Source organism: Anas platyrhynchos, chromosome 34, assembly GCF_047663525.1.
Source record: "Anas platyrhynchos isolate ZD024472 breed Pekin duck chromosome 34, IASCAAS_PekinDuck_T2T, whole genome shotgun sequence".
Taxonomy (NCBI): domain Eukaryota; kingdom Metazoa; phylum Chordata; class Aves; order Anseriformes; family Anatidae; genus Anas; species Anas platyrhynchos.
Genome location: NC_092622.1, coordinates 2,585,405 through 2,597,300, shown reverse-complemented (window position 1 = coordinate 2,597,300; position 11,896 = coordinate 2,585,405). Strand labels below are relative to the sequence as shown.

The window sequence follows — 11,896 nt, the reverse complement described above, 5'->3', positions numbered from 1 at the left end:
GGCGGTTGACCAGAATTTTTTTAATGGAAACCAGGGTAGAAAAGGTTCAAAAAATACAAAAGGTGAAAATAGGGTAAAAAAAAAAAAGGTACAAAAAGTACAAAACGCACAAACAGCGGCGGTCGGAAGGGAGCCGGGGGGGGTCAGGGCCCTGCCCCACGGCACCGGGCCCCCAGGGGTGGCAGGCAGGTCCCTCGCTGGCCCCCACGGCAAGGACGGGGGCTGCCGCCGCGCTCCCCAGCAGCGTCAGAAATCGCCTTGCAGGTCTGGGAAGGGCAGAAACGAGGGAGTTTTACAGGAAAAGAGCAGAGCCACGGGGCCCCTCCAGCTCCCCAGGCTGGCTGCTTCTCCTCCCGGCGCTTACCGCTTCGCTGGAGCCGCTCCCCCCTCCGGGCTCGCTCCATCTCCTCCAGGAACTGCTCGAAGACCCTCACGTAGGGCGCCAGGCTCGTCCTCTTGTAGTCTGCAGGAGCAGAGGGGGCTGAGCAGGAGCCCCCCGCTGGGGTGGGGACCCCCCCTCACGTCCCGGCTGCGGCCCCCCTCACCCCGCACGCGCCGCTTTGGCTCTGTCTCTGCGCCGTCCTCCTGCTCCCCGTCATCGCCGGCCGCGTCCAGCTCACGGCACAGGGAGCTGTGGGCGATATTGGGACGTGGCAGGGGCTGCCGGCAGAGCCGGGACCCCCCTGGGGACCCCCCCTCTGCTGGCCCACCTGATGGTGGGGACGGCAAATGGGTCGAACTGGTCCAGCCTCTGCAGATCCAGCGGCACCGAGATGCGGCCTGCAAGAAAGGGGAGTCGCTGCCGGAGGTGGCCGGCCCCACGTCCCGGCCCCGCAGGCGGCCACACTGACCTGTTTTGGGGTGGACGCTGAAGGGGCTCTTCAGCAAGTGCCCGACGCCTTTGCTGACGTTGATATCGAGGCGTGGGAAGCAGTACTGCAGCATGATCTCCCAGTCTGCATAGCACGCTGCGCCCTTCCCGGCGCTCGCTGCCCGCTGCGGGGACGGGGGGGGGGTCAGGGGGGCAGCCGCGGGGGCTGCAGCACCCACCCCTCACCCTATTACAGCCCCTTGGGAGCTCACCCGCGTCCGCTCCATCCTGCCCTTCAGCAGCTCCCAGCGCTGAACCGAGTCTCGCTTCTTGGGGAAGTCGCCCTGCAGCTGCTCGCGGTGCTGTGCCCGGCGGTTAAGGCTGATCACGGCCACCGCCAGCCCCCTTCCCCTGCGCGGACCCTCCCCTGGCCCCCGAGCCGCTGCGGGAAGGATATCCTCCGGGACGAGGGCCAGCACCTTGTCCCAGCGCTCCAGGCTGCCCAGGATGTCCTGGCCCACCAGCGCGTACTCCTCGAAGTATTTCTCCACCACGTTCACCGACCGCCTGCAGAGGAGGAGGAGCGGGGAGAGGCTCAGCGCCCCGTGGCCAGCGGCTGCGGGGGCCGGGCAGGCGCGTCCCCACCGACCTGATGAAGGGGTGGACGGGCTCCGAGAGGTTCACTTTCTTCACGGTCTCTGCTCCACCCTGAGGGGACAGCGGTGCTCAGCCCGGGTGGGTGCGGGCAGGGCTGCCCGGTCCCCACGCACCCACCTTCACCAGCGTCAGGTACTCCACGGCGGCCGCGCGCAGCGCCGGGGACCATTTCCGCACCGCGTCGTCGCACACCCAGCAGTGGACGCCTCTCCGGCCCGAGTACACCCACAGGCGGTGCTTCATGCCCAGGTCCTCTGCGGGGAGGAACAGCCGGGCTGCGGGAGCGTGCTGGCACGGGTGGCACTACGGACCCACCGGGAGAGCCCCCTGGGTGTCAGCACGTCGCCTACTCCTGCTCCAGCCCCGCAGCAGCTCCCCCAGCCCCCTCTTCAGGGCATCGCCGCGAGGGGCAGCAGGGTCTGGATGCGTCCCCGATGCACGCCAAGGGCTGCGGGGTTCCTGGGATCCCTCACCCACGAGCGCGCGGTCAATGATGCGAACGGCGATGGTCATCAGGGTCCAGCACTTGGAGCAGATCTCGGCCGAGCTGGGGGCAGAGCGCAGCGGGGTCAGGCGGGCGCCGCAGGCGTGCTGTGCCCCTCCCCAACTATTCCACGTTATTGGGGCTGGGGCCACGCTGCCAGCGCCCCCGGTAACCTGCAGCACGTCCGGACGTCGTCGTAGTCCGTCATGTCGATGTCGAAGACCAGCTCCTTCTCCACGGGCTGGAAGGCCCCCAGGTGCACCGTGTTGTGCTGGCTGGGCTGCGGGGCACGACCGGCTCAGCCCCGGCGGGGGGCACGGGGGGGTGCCCCCGGCCGGTCGGGGAGCCCGGTGGGAGCGGGGTTTGGGGTGCTGAAGGGGAGGTTGGACGCGGTGCTGGGGGATGTGGTTTATGGGGTGGCGGTGGCGGCTGGGGACGGTCGGACCGGGTGATGCTGGGGGGGCTTCTCCCCCCCTAATGACCCTGTTTTGGGGGGGTTTTGGGGTTGTGCGACTCACCCGGTGCGAGTAGACGGCCCCGATGTCGATCTTGTAGGGGTTCATCTTCTGCAGCTCCCGCTCCAGCTCCTGGGGGCTGCCGAAGGACTGGAAGCGCACGTAGACATCGTCCCGCAGCGTGAAGGAGAACTCCCGCAGCTGGAAGTAATTCTTGGCCGCTGGAAGAGGATGGGGGGGGGGGGGGGCACGGATGGGGTTAGCGGGGGGGGGGGGACCGGCACGGAGCGACCCCCGCCCCGTTCCCCCCGCCCCCCCCCCGGGCCCAGCCCAGCCCCGCCGGCCCCGTTCCCCCCGCGCCCCCCCCGCCGCTCACCGCCGCCGTAACCGAGCCAGCGGCCGTAGGCGCCGTGCGGGAAGAGGCGGCGGTAAAACACCGGGAGCAGCTCGGGCAGCGCCGCCGGTTCAAAGCCCGCCATGGCTGCGGGCGGGAAGCGGCGGCACCGCCTGGGCCCGGGGGCCGCCGGGAGCTGGGGGGCGGCACCGCCAGGGCGGGGGGGGGGGCACGGAACGGGACGGGACGGAACGGGACGGAATGGGGCGGGGGGGCACGGAACGGCTCGGGGGGCTCGGGGGGCTCGGGGGGGCTCGGGGGGGGCACGGCACCGGGCACAGACCGGGCACTGCCGCCGGGCTCGGCTCGGCTCGGTTCGGGACCGGGCACTGCAGAGCCTGACATGGCCCAAAAGGGCACGGAACGGCACGGCCGGGCACTGCGAAGCCCACCCCAGTCCTGCACGGCTCGGCCCGGCCCGGCTCGGCACCTCCCAGACGGGCACGGGCAGGGCACGGGGCTGCAGCGAGCCCCGGAGGCCGGGGAGGGTCGGGGGGGGCTCGGGGCGCCCCGGGGAGCTCAGCCCCTGGCTCCGCCCGCGGTCATTGCCCGGTCCCGGGGGTCCAAGGTCGGTGTGGGCCTGACCCAGTGCTTGCGGCTGCAGCAGCGCCTTCCCCGCTCGCCCCCCGAGCGGCCCCGCTGTGCTCGCTGGGCCCTGAACTCCTGCCCGGGATGGGGCCGTGGCTGTGGCTGGTGGCGGTGCTGGCGGGGCTGTTGTGGCTGCGGCGCTGGCACCGGGAGCGTCAGACGGTGCCCGGCCTCTCGGAGAAGTTCGTGCTGATCACGGGCTGCGACTCGGGCTTCGGCAGCCTGCTGGCACGGCAGCTGGACGCGCGGGGGCTGCGGGTGCTGGCGGGCTGCCTGACGGAGCCGGGGGCTGCCAGGCTGCGGGCAGCCACCTCGCAGCGCCTGCAGACCGTCCTCCTGGACGTCACCTCCAGCGCCAGCATCGCCGCCGCCACCGCCTGGGTGCGGGAGCGCGTGGGTGACCGAGGTAGGACGGGGGGACATGGCTGGGGCTGGGGGCACGGCAAGGGGGCAGAGAGCCTGTGTCACCCCCATCCCCTCCCCAGGGCTCTGGGGGCTGGTGAACAACGCCGGGATCTTCCACCCGGTTGGCCCCAACGAGTGGCTGAGCAAGGACGACTTCGTCAAGGTGCTGGATGTCAACCTGGTCGGCCTCATCGAGGTGACGCTGAGCTTCCTGCCCCTGGTGCGCAGAGCCCGGGGCCGGGTGGTCAACGTGGCCAGCATGGTGGGGCGCATCGCCCTGGTGGGAGGGGGGTACTGCCCCTCCAAGTACGGCGTGGAGGCCTTCTCCGACAGCCTCAGGTACCCCCAGTCCCAGCCCCCTGTCCCTCTCCCAGCCCCAATCCCCGCTGCACTGTGCTCACTGCTGCCTTCCAGGCGCGAGCTCCTGGATTTCGGGGTGAAGGTGTCCATCATTGAGCCTGGCTGCTTCGGGACCAACATCCTGGATTCTGCCGAGGCGAAGCAGAGCATCGTGCGGGCGTGGGACCGCGCGCCCAGCGAGGTCAAGCAGGAGTACGGGCAGCAGTACTTCCAGGCCTGTGAGTGCGGGTGCCAGGGGTCCCAGGGGGCTGTGGCTGGGATCCTGCAGCGGGGGGAGGAAAACAAAACGTGCTGCCCTCACTGGGTGAAATCTCAGCGTGGCACGGGGCACCCAGCCAGCTCCTGCTTCTCTCTTCCCCTCTGCAGACAACAGCAATTTTCAGCGTTTCATCACCACAGCCAACCCCAAGCTCTCCCTCGTCACCAACGCCATGGAGCACGCGCTGACGGCCGAGTACCCGCGCACTCGCTACGGGTGCGGGCTGGACGCCAGGCTCTTCTACATCCCCCTGTCCTACCTGCCCAGCACCTGGGCTGACCGCCTGCTCGCCACCAGGAGCACCTAGCAGTGCGCTAAGGGAACAGCCAGTGCCCGGCACGGTGCTGCTCGTGGCCCCCCCCGGTATCAGGCGTGTGCCCCGGGCCCCGCTGGCTCCAGTCGGTTGTTGACGGTTGCACCCATTTCATAGAAAGCAACACTGCCCCGAGTGTCTTCGTGTGTTGCGTAGCCACTGTCGCTGCCTCACCCCCGCCCACTGCTCTTTGCTCTCGGGGGTTTTGCGCTGCACAAAGCAGAAAGGAACGGGGGCAGCCTGGTTCCCCAGGAGGGAAGGGGAGGACATGGGCGTCCCTGGGGATGGGGTGAGGCATCAAACACTGCCGGGCAGAGGAACCACCACGGGGGCTGGGAGGGACTGAAGCTCCTTCCTGGCTCCAGAAGGCCCCAGTGTGGTGCTTGCCCCCCTCTTGGGACAACACAGCTCAGTTCACTGGCCCCAGGCTCCACAGGGGCTGTCCCACGCTCCCCTCTGATGCCCTCTGTGTGCAGGGGGAGCAGCCAGGGGGCTGCATCAGGCAGGGGGGAGGACAGGTCCGCGGGGTGCCCGTGTGGGCGCAGACCCAGCCAAAACCCCAAGGACCGAAGACAAAAGCTGCGGCAGGACGCGCTGCAGCCCCGTGCCAACAACAGGCTGTCCCTGGGCTGGTTTGCAAGGGGGCAGGGGAGAGGCTCAGTGGTGCCGCGGGGAGCGCAGGAATGATTTGTGGGCACTGTTTGTGCAGGCGTGTGCCTACAAGCTCAGCGCAGCTCCTTGCTGCTCTCCAGCTCTGGTTCCTCCCAGAGCCACCAGATGCCCGTGATAAAAGCAGAAGTGAGCAGCGTTTGGACACGCAGCGCCTGCTCCTTCAGGCTCCTTCCGTAACGCTGCCGTAAGACGCGGCCCAGGGCAGTGCCTGCAGTGAGACGCCTCCAGCACGCCCCAGCTGCCGACAGAGCTGGAGACACGGGACCGGGGCAGGCAACCACCACACTCCTGCCCAGGACCCAGCCTGGAAAGGGACGCACCGTGGGGCTGAGTCCCCCGCCCGTGCCTCCCCAGGCTTGGCTGCAGCCTCAGCCACTGGCACAGCGCCGTGAGCCCCAGATCCGGCCCCACCACCAGCACTGATTTACCGAGCCCTGCAGGGCTGGGCAGGTCCAAGGTCGGTGTGGGCCTGACCCAGTGCTTGCAGCTGCAGCAGTGCCTACTCCCGCTCATCCCCCGAGCGTCTCCGCTCCGCTCGCTGAGCCCTGAACTCCTGCCCGGGATGGGGCCGTGGCTGTGGCTGGTGGCGGTGCTGGCGGGGCTGTTGTGGCTGCGGCGCTGGCACCGGGAGCGTCAGACGGTGCCCGGCCTCTCGGAGAAGTTCGTGCTGATCACGGGCTGCGACTCGGGCTTCGGCAGCCTGCTGGCACGGCAGCTGGACGCGCGGGGGCTGCGGGTGCTGGCGGGCTGCCTGACGGAGCCGGGGGCTGCCAGGCTGCGGGCGGCCACCTCGCAGCGCCTGCAGACCGTCCTCCTGGACGTCACCTCCAGCGCCAGCATCGCCGCCGCCACCTCCTGGGTGCGGGAGCGCGTGGGTGACCGAGGTAGGACAGGGGGGACACGGCTGGGGCTGGGGGCACGGCAAGGGGGCAGAGAGCCGGTGTCACCCCATCCCCTCCCCAGGGCTCTGGGGGCTGGTGAACAACGCCGGGATCGCTGTCCCCACTGCCCCCAACGAGTGGCTGCGCAAGGACGACTTCGTCAAGGTGCTGGATGTCAACCTGGTCGGCCTCATCGAGGTGACGCTGAGCTTCCTGCCCCTGGTGCGCAGAGCCCGGGGCCGGGTGGTCAACGTGGCGAGCGTGATGGGCCGGGTCGCCTTCTTCGGCGGGGGGTACTGCCCCTCCAAGTACGGCGTGGAGGCCTTCTCCGACAGCCTCCGGTAAGTCCACGTGCAGAGCCCGCTGCTGGTTCTTCAGGCTGCTTCGCTTCTCTGGCAGAGCCTTCATCTGCTCAGTCCCTTTCCTCTGCCACCCCCAGCGAGCACACCTGGGCTTGTTGGAGCTGCTGCCACCAGATGCACGAGGAGGGCCTTTGGGGACGCAGCGCCCACCCACACGGTGCGCTGCCCACCGCTGGCAGCCTCCGCTCTGGCTTCAGCCCAGAACATGCGGAGGCAGCCCAAGGGAGGGGACGGTGAAGGATGTGGCAGGGCTTTGATTTCGGTCCCCCGCATGCTGGATTTGCTTGGCTGCAGGGGAGGCTGCTGGCCGCAGGCTGACACCACCTGCCTGGGCAGGAAACCTCCTGCTTGGACCTTGCCCCCGCTCCAGATCCCGGGGGAACGTCCCCGAGGTCTGTGCTGACCCCATCCCATCCAGGCTCTGCAAACATTTGCTCACGAACCGCCTCGGATGCGTGCTGGGGCTGGCACGGGGTGTGCTGGTGTGGTCAGGATCCCCCCACAGTCCCCTGTCACGAGGCTGCCGTGCATCCTGCGCGGCCCCGTGCTGGCTGCCGGAATCTGGTCCCACGGCGCTCGGACCCTTCCAGGCTTGAGATGCGCCACTTCGGGGTGAAGGTCAGCATCATCGAGCCAGGCTACTTCAAGACAGCAATCACCAGCGCCGAGAGCCTGGAGAAGTGTTTTCTTAGCACCTGGGAGAAGGTCTCGGATGAAACGAAAGCAGGCTATGGGGAGAATTACCTGAAGGGCTGTAAGTACACCACCTCCAAGCTAAAGCCACGGTCCTCCCTCCCCGAAGCCAAAGCCCACCCCGGGGCCGCAGGGTGTCCAGCCGCCCTGAGAGCCAGTGGAGCCGTTCACTTGCCTTTGGCACGAGGCTCAGCACCCACCTGGCCCCTTCTGCCTCTGCAGTTCTGGAAGGAGCCAAGAAGATGCACAAGAGGTGCAACTCCAACCTCTCGCTGGTCACGGACTGCATGGAGCACGCGCTGACCAGCCGCTACCCGCGCGCCCGCTACTCGGCCGGCTGGGATGCCAAGCTGCTCTACATCCCCCTCAGCTACCTGCCCTCCGCCATCGCCGACGTGATCCTGACCTGGTCCTACCCCAAACCTGACCAGAAAGCCTGAGGTCGCTGCAGGCAGCAGCAGCCAGGGGCTGAGATCTGGCATCGCCCCGCAGCTGAAGCCGTGCGGAGAAGTTCCTAAATTCCTAGCTCGGCATACATCCTGCAACTCGCTGTCACCTGCTAGCAAACAGGTTTGCTGCTGAATAAAGACAATATTCTCTTCCCTTCACGGCAGGGCTTTTCTTTTTAGCTGTGCCCCCTCCCTCAGACAGCGCACCGAGGCCGTGCCCCTGCCTGCACCAGGAGAGACAGGACAGAGGTGTCGGCACGGCCGTGTGAGCCTCTCCGCATGCACCAGCCCCTGCTCACCTCACTGTGCCCTGGTGCTGGGGACACCCAGGGGCCACGAGATGCAGCAGTCGGCTCCGTGCCCCACGGGCAGAGGGGCTGGGAAGGGGACTGAGCACTGCAGCGGGCGGCCAGGGGAGCCCCCAGCCCCGCTTTGCTGCTCTGAGCTCACCCCAGCCCCTCCATTGCCTGCCCCAGGTAAAGGGGACAAAGCAGCCGTCCCAGGGCTTCTGAGCTGGGCAAACTCAGCCCAGCGCCGTGTCCTGAAGGGTCTGAACCAGCTCTGCCAGCACAGGCAGCAACCAGAGGCCAAAGCAGAGCTCCCAGCACGTGGATCTGTGCAAGATGAGGCAGTGAATTGCAATGAAGAAATGGAGTTTTATCATGGGGGCTGGTGCAATCCAGCCTCTTCTGCAATTCAGGTTTCTGGCTCTTCCCCCAGCTGCTGCTCAATACCTGGGCTGGGGCTGGTGCACACCAGCCTCTATTTATACAGCCCCCACACCGGGATGGGCTGCGACAGACCTTCACTGAGTGGGACCAGAGCAGCACAGGACCTGCCCAGGTAACCCCGGGGTTGGGGCCGCAGCGTTCACAAGGTGCAGCTCCTCCGGCTGGGTCAGGCACATCTGGAGGGAGGTTCAGGAAGGGTCGGACACAGCTGGCTCAGGGGCATCCAAACGCTGCTATGGCAGGAGCTTGCTCTGAGGGGGAGGTGGGCTCTGCTCTGAAGGTCCCCAGCCCATCGCGCTGCTGCAGGGACAACGGCAGAGCGGCGTCATGCTCAGGGGGAGCGCAGCACGGCTCCACCAAAAACATGTCCTTGGTGCTTCTTAGTCACACTGAGGACAAAAGCTCGTGTGTAAGAGGGCCAGAAGGAAACAGCCACCGAGTGCTGAGCAGAACGGGTGGTTGGGGTCTGAGGGAAATACAGGGGCCGTGTAGGAGAGAGAGCCTTGAACCCGTACCTGCTGCGAGCGTGCCCACCCGAGGAGCCCTGGCTGCAACGGGCTCCCACGGGCAGCAGCCAGCCGGGAAGTGCAGGGCCTCACAGCTGAGATCCAAAGACCACCCAGCACCAGGGAAAAGCCCCTAAGGCTACGTGCTCAGGAGAGCCGTCCCATGGCTGAGACTAACAGCTCCCGGGGCGCAGCAGCAGCTGCTCCAACCCCGACGCCACCAGTGCCTGAGCGCTCCCCAGGACCCAGCCTTCACCCCAGGGCAGCGCACGGGACACTGCCTCTTCCTTCCCCCAGAGCCGAGCTCCAGTGAGGATGTGGCTGTGGCTGGTGGCGGTGCTGGCGGGGCTGTTGTGGCTGCGGCGCTGGCACCGGGAGCGGCAGACGGTGCCCGGCCTCTCGGAGAAGTTCGTGCTGATCACGGGCTGCGACTCGGGCTTCGGCAGCCTGCTGGCACGGCAGCTGGACGCACGGGGGCTGCAGGTGCTGGCGGGCTGCCTGACGGAGCCGGGGGCCGCCAAGCTGCGGGCGGCCACCTCGCAGCGCCTGCAGACCGTCCTCCTGGACGTCACCTCCAGCGCCAGCATCGCCGCCGCCACTGCCTGGGTGCGGGAGCGCGTGGGTGACCAAGGTAGGACGGGGGGACATGGCTGGGGCTGGGGGCACGGCAAGGGGGCAGAGAGCCTGTGTCACCCCCATCCCCTCCCCAGGGCTCTGGGGGCTGGTCAACAACGCTGGAGTCGCTATCCCCGCTGCCCCCAACGAGTGGCTGAGCAAGGACGACTTCGTCAAGGTGCTGGATGTCAACCTGGTCGGCCTCATCGAGGTGACGCTGAGCTTCCTGCCCCTGGTGCGCAGAGCCCGGGGCCGGGTGGTCAACGTGGCGAGCGTGATGGGCCGGGTCGCCTTCTTCGGCGGGGGGTACTGCCCCTCCAAGTACGGCGTGGAGGCCTTCTCCGACACCCTCAGGTATGGGGGAGGCCAGCCTCATCCCACTAGGGGCTCCCGTGTGCTGGGCAGCTGTGCCCTGCTTTCCCCATGTGGGGCTTTGAGTTGTGCCCGGCTGCCTCCCATCCCCACAGCTGAGATGAGCATTGAGCCACCGGGAGGGTTTGTGAAAGATGTCCCTGCGGGTTGGGAAACTAGGGCAAGGCTGGAGCCAGGGGTTGTGCAAGCAGAGAAGGGTTTTGAGGAGCCCCAGGGAGAGGCGAGGGCTCCCCAGCTGCCACCTGGGGGACAGAGGGGTGTCAGTGGGGTCCCCATCGCCTTGCAATGCCTGGTCCCTGGGGTGCTGATGGCCCCCTCCCCAGCCAGGCGTGAGATGCGCCCCTTCGGGGTGCAGATCTCCATCATCGAACCCGGTGGCTTCCAGACGGGGATGACCAACCCCGGGGGGCTGGTGAAGGCCTTGCAGCACCTCTGGGAGAGGCTCCCAGCGGAGATCCAGGCAGCCTACGGCCCCCGCTACCTGGAGTCCTGTGAGTACCCCCTCTCCCCAGCCCTCACACCCCCAGGGCTGTGCTGCTGACCCCCATTTGTCCCCCCCAGATGCCCGGCAAACGGCCCTGCTGCACCGCCTGAGCAGCTCCCGCCTGTGCATCGTCACCGGCTGCATGGAGCACGCGCTGCTCGCCCGCTGCCCCCGCAGCCGCTACACGGCCGGCTGGGACGCCCAGCTCATCTTCCTGCCGCTCAGCTACTGCCCGACCTGGCTCTCCGACACCATCAGCGCTTTTTTCCTGCCCATCCCAGCCGGGGGGACACCCGCACGCCCCTGAGACGTGCGTCTCTCTCCGTGTTACGCTGCTCAATAAAGCTGGTGGGAAGGGGGCTTCCCATGGCGAGCTCCATCCTCAGAGCTGGGGACGCGGTCCTGGGCCACCCGCTCTGCTTGAGGCGCACCCAAGCCTTGGCCAGAGCAGCTGTGAGCATCAGGGCTGTGGGGACAGCTCTGCCCCGACAGCCCTGTGGGGGTCCCACAGCGTTCTCTTGGGCAGCAGCAGCCTTCCTCGGCTCTCCCACCTCCCCAGACCCCAAGGACACCTCGCACAGTTTGGCGTGTGGGGTGCAGACACCGGTCCCCCGGCCACCAGCCATGGCCTGCAGGGAGGACAACCCCCGTGCAGCCTTCCTCCAGGCTTTTATTTGGTTTTGGGGGGTATTTAGGGCCAAACGCTTACCCGCATGCCAGATCCACAGGCTCCAGAGCTGCCGCATGGTTCTGTAGTGCTCTGGATGCCTTTATCCTTAGCTCACTACCTCCCTCAGCTGCTGAGAGCTGGCTGGGAGCACCCAGGCAGCCTTTTTGCTGTGCCTTTAGCACAGGGGGAGAAATCCCCAGCCGCCAGCTCCCGGCTTCATCCGAGCAGTCAGGGACCGGCCCCATGCAAAGCCCCCAGAGGCACAGCCCCACCGTCTGCAGGCTCCCCTGGCACCAAGTGGCTGTTGCTGGGTTTCGGCACATCAGCTGCGTGGGCGGCAACTCGCATCCTTTACAACCCTAATTAAGGGCTGATTAGCGATGATCAGCTGGGAGACAAGCCCCTTAGGTTGTGCACTTGCCTGCGGGGTAAGAGCAGAGTTACCAGCAGCCTGGCTCCCACCCACCCGAGTCCCACGGTGCTTCTCCCTCAGGTGCAAGAGCAGGACAGCGCCGGGGCGAGAAGCCGGACAGGGAGCAGCCTGCACAGGGAGCACCACGTCCCTGCACGGCACCACGTCCCTGCACAGCACCACGTCCCTGCACATCCCCAGGGGCTGCAGAGCGCAGCGACGATGCTGGGCAGCACTGGGAGAACGGCTGGTCCCAGAGCAGCCCTGCCTGCAGCCGGCAACCATGAAGTACAAATCCCACGGGAATTTTGGGCCCAGATTCA

General features: G+C 67.6%; 4 protein-coding genes across 4 annotated transcripts; 3 read left to right on the top strand and 1 right to left on the bottom strand.

The window, feature by feature from the left end:
• Positions 1-5: 5 nt before the first annotated feature.
• On the bottom strand, positions 6-1,741 carry PRIM1 (DNA primase subunit 1). The gene is made up of 8 exons (XM_072031975.1): positions 1,586-1,741; positions 1,461-1,519; positions 1,084-1,378; positions 852-996; positions 711-780; positions 546-631; positions 365-463; positions 6-266 (listed from the first exon to the last, which is right to left on the bottom strand). The coding sequence occupies exons 1-8, from the start codon at positions 1,709-1,711 to the stop codon at positions 247-249; spliced, it is 900 nt and encodes a 299-aa protein (XP_071888076.1). The 5' UTR covers positions 1,712-1,741; the 3' UTR covers positions 6-246.
• Positions 1,742-3,339: 1,598 nt separating this feature from the next.
• Positions 3,340-4,862, top strand: LOC113839986 (retinol dehydrogenase 7-like). The gene is made up of 4 exons (XM_027445562.3): positions 3,340-3,795; positions 3,875-4,133; positions 4,209-4,372; positions 4,521-4,862. Exons 1-4 carry the CDS (start codon positions 3,474-3,476, stop codon positions 4,718-4,720), a joined length of 945 nt encoding a protein of 314 aa, XP_027301363.3. The 5' UTR covers positions 3,340-3,473; the 3' UTR covers positions 4,721-4,862.
• Positions 4,863-5,003: 141 nt separating this feature from the next.
• On the top strand, positions 5,004-7,942 carry LOC101793912 (retinol dehydrogenase 16). The gene is made up of 4 exons (XM_027445560.3): positions 5,004-6,282; positions 6,362-6,620; positions 7,232-7,395; positions 7,557-7,942. The coding sequence occupies exons 1-4, from the start codon at positions 5,961-5,963 to the stop codon at positions 7,772-7,774; spliced, it is 963 nt and encodes a 320-aa protein (XP_027301361.3). The 5' UTR covers positions 5,004-5,960; the 3' UTR covers positions 7,775-7,942.
• A 559-nt stretch (positions 7,943-8,501) lies between these two features.
• Positions 8,502-10,835, top strand: LOC101794088 (retinol dehydrogenase 16). The gene is made up of 5 exons (XM_038171534.2): positions 8,502-8,626; positions 9,318-9,651; positions 9,731-9,989; positions 10,335-10,498; positions 10,569-10,835. Exons 2-5 carry the CDS (start codon positions 9,336-9,338, stop codon positions 10,796-10,798), a joined length of 969 nt encoding a protein of 322 aa, XP_038027462.2. The 5' UTR covers positions 8,502-8,626; positions 9,318-9,335; the 3' UTR covers positions 10,799-10,835.
• Positions 10,836-11,896: the final 1,061 nt, after the last annotated feature.

Excerpts from the sequence above, each read along its gene's own strand:
- PRIM1 (XM_072031975.1), bottom strand. The coding sequence starts at position 1,711 with ATGAAGCACCGCCTGTGGGTGTACTCGGGCCGGAGAGGCGTCCACTGC. Across the intron at positions 781-851 it reads CAGCGTCCACCCCAAAACAG|GCCGCATCTCGGTGCCGCTG; the intron begins GTCAGTGTGGCC and ends CCTTTCTTGCAG. Across the intron at positions 632-710 it reads TTTGCCGTCCCCACCATCAG|CTCCCTGTGCCGTGAGCTGG; the intron begins GTGGGCCAGCAG and ends TATCGCCCACAG.
- LOC113839986 (XM_027445562.3), top strand. The coding sequence starts at position 3,474 with ATGGGGCCGTGGCTGTGGCTGGTGGCGGTGCTGGCGGGGCTGTTGTGG. Across the intron at positions 3,796-3,874 it reads GGAGCGCGTGGGTGACCGAG|GGCTCTGGGGGCTGGTGAAC; the intron begins GTAGGACGGGGG and ends TCCCCTCCCCAG. Across the intron at positions 4,373-4,520 it reads GCAGCAGTACTTCCAGGCCT|ACAACAGCAATTTTCAGCGT; the intron begins GTGAGTGCGGGT and ends TCCCCTCTGCAG.
- LOC101793912 (XM_027445560.3), top strand. The coding sequence starts at position 5,961 with ATGGGGCCGTGGCTGTGGCTGGTGGCGGTGCTGGCGGGGCTGTTGTGG. Across the intron at positions 6,621-7,231 it reads GCCTTCTCCGACAGCCTCCG|GCTTGAGATGCGCCACTTCG; the intron begins GTAAGTCCACGT and ends GGACCCTTCCAG. Across the intron at positions 7,396-7,556 it reads GGAGAATTACCTGAAGGGCT|TTCTGGAAGGAGCCAAGAAG; the intron begins GTAAGTACACCA and ends CTGCCTCTGCAG.
- LOC101794088 (XM_038171534.2), top strand. The coding sequence starts at position 9,336 with ATGTGGCTGTGGCTGGTGGCGGTGCTGGCGGGGCTGTTGTGGCTGCGG. Across the intron at positions 9,652-9,730 it reads GGAGCGCGTGGGTGACCAAG|GGCTCTGGGGGCTGGTCAAC; the intron begins GTAGGACGGGGG and ends TCCCCTCCCCAG. Across the intron at positions 10,499-10,568 it reads CCCCCGCTACCTGGAGTCCT|ATGCCCGGCAAACGGCCCTG; the intron begins GTGAGTACCCCC and ends TGTCCCCCCCAG.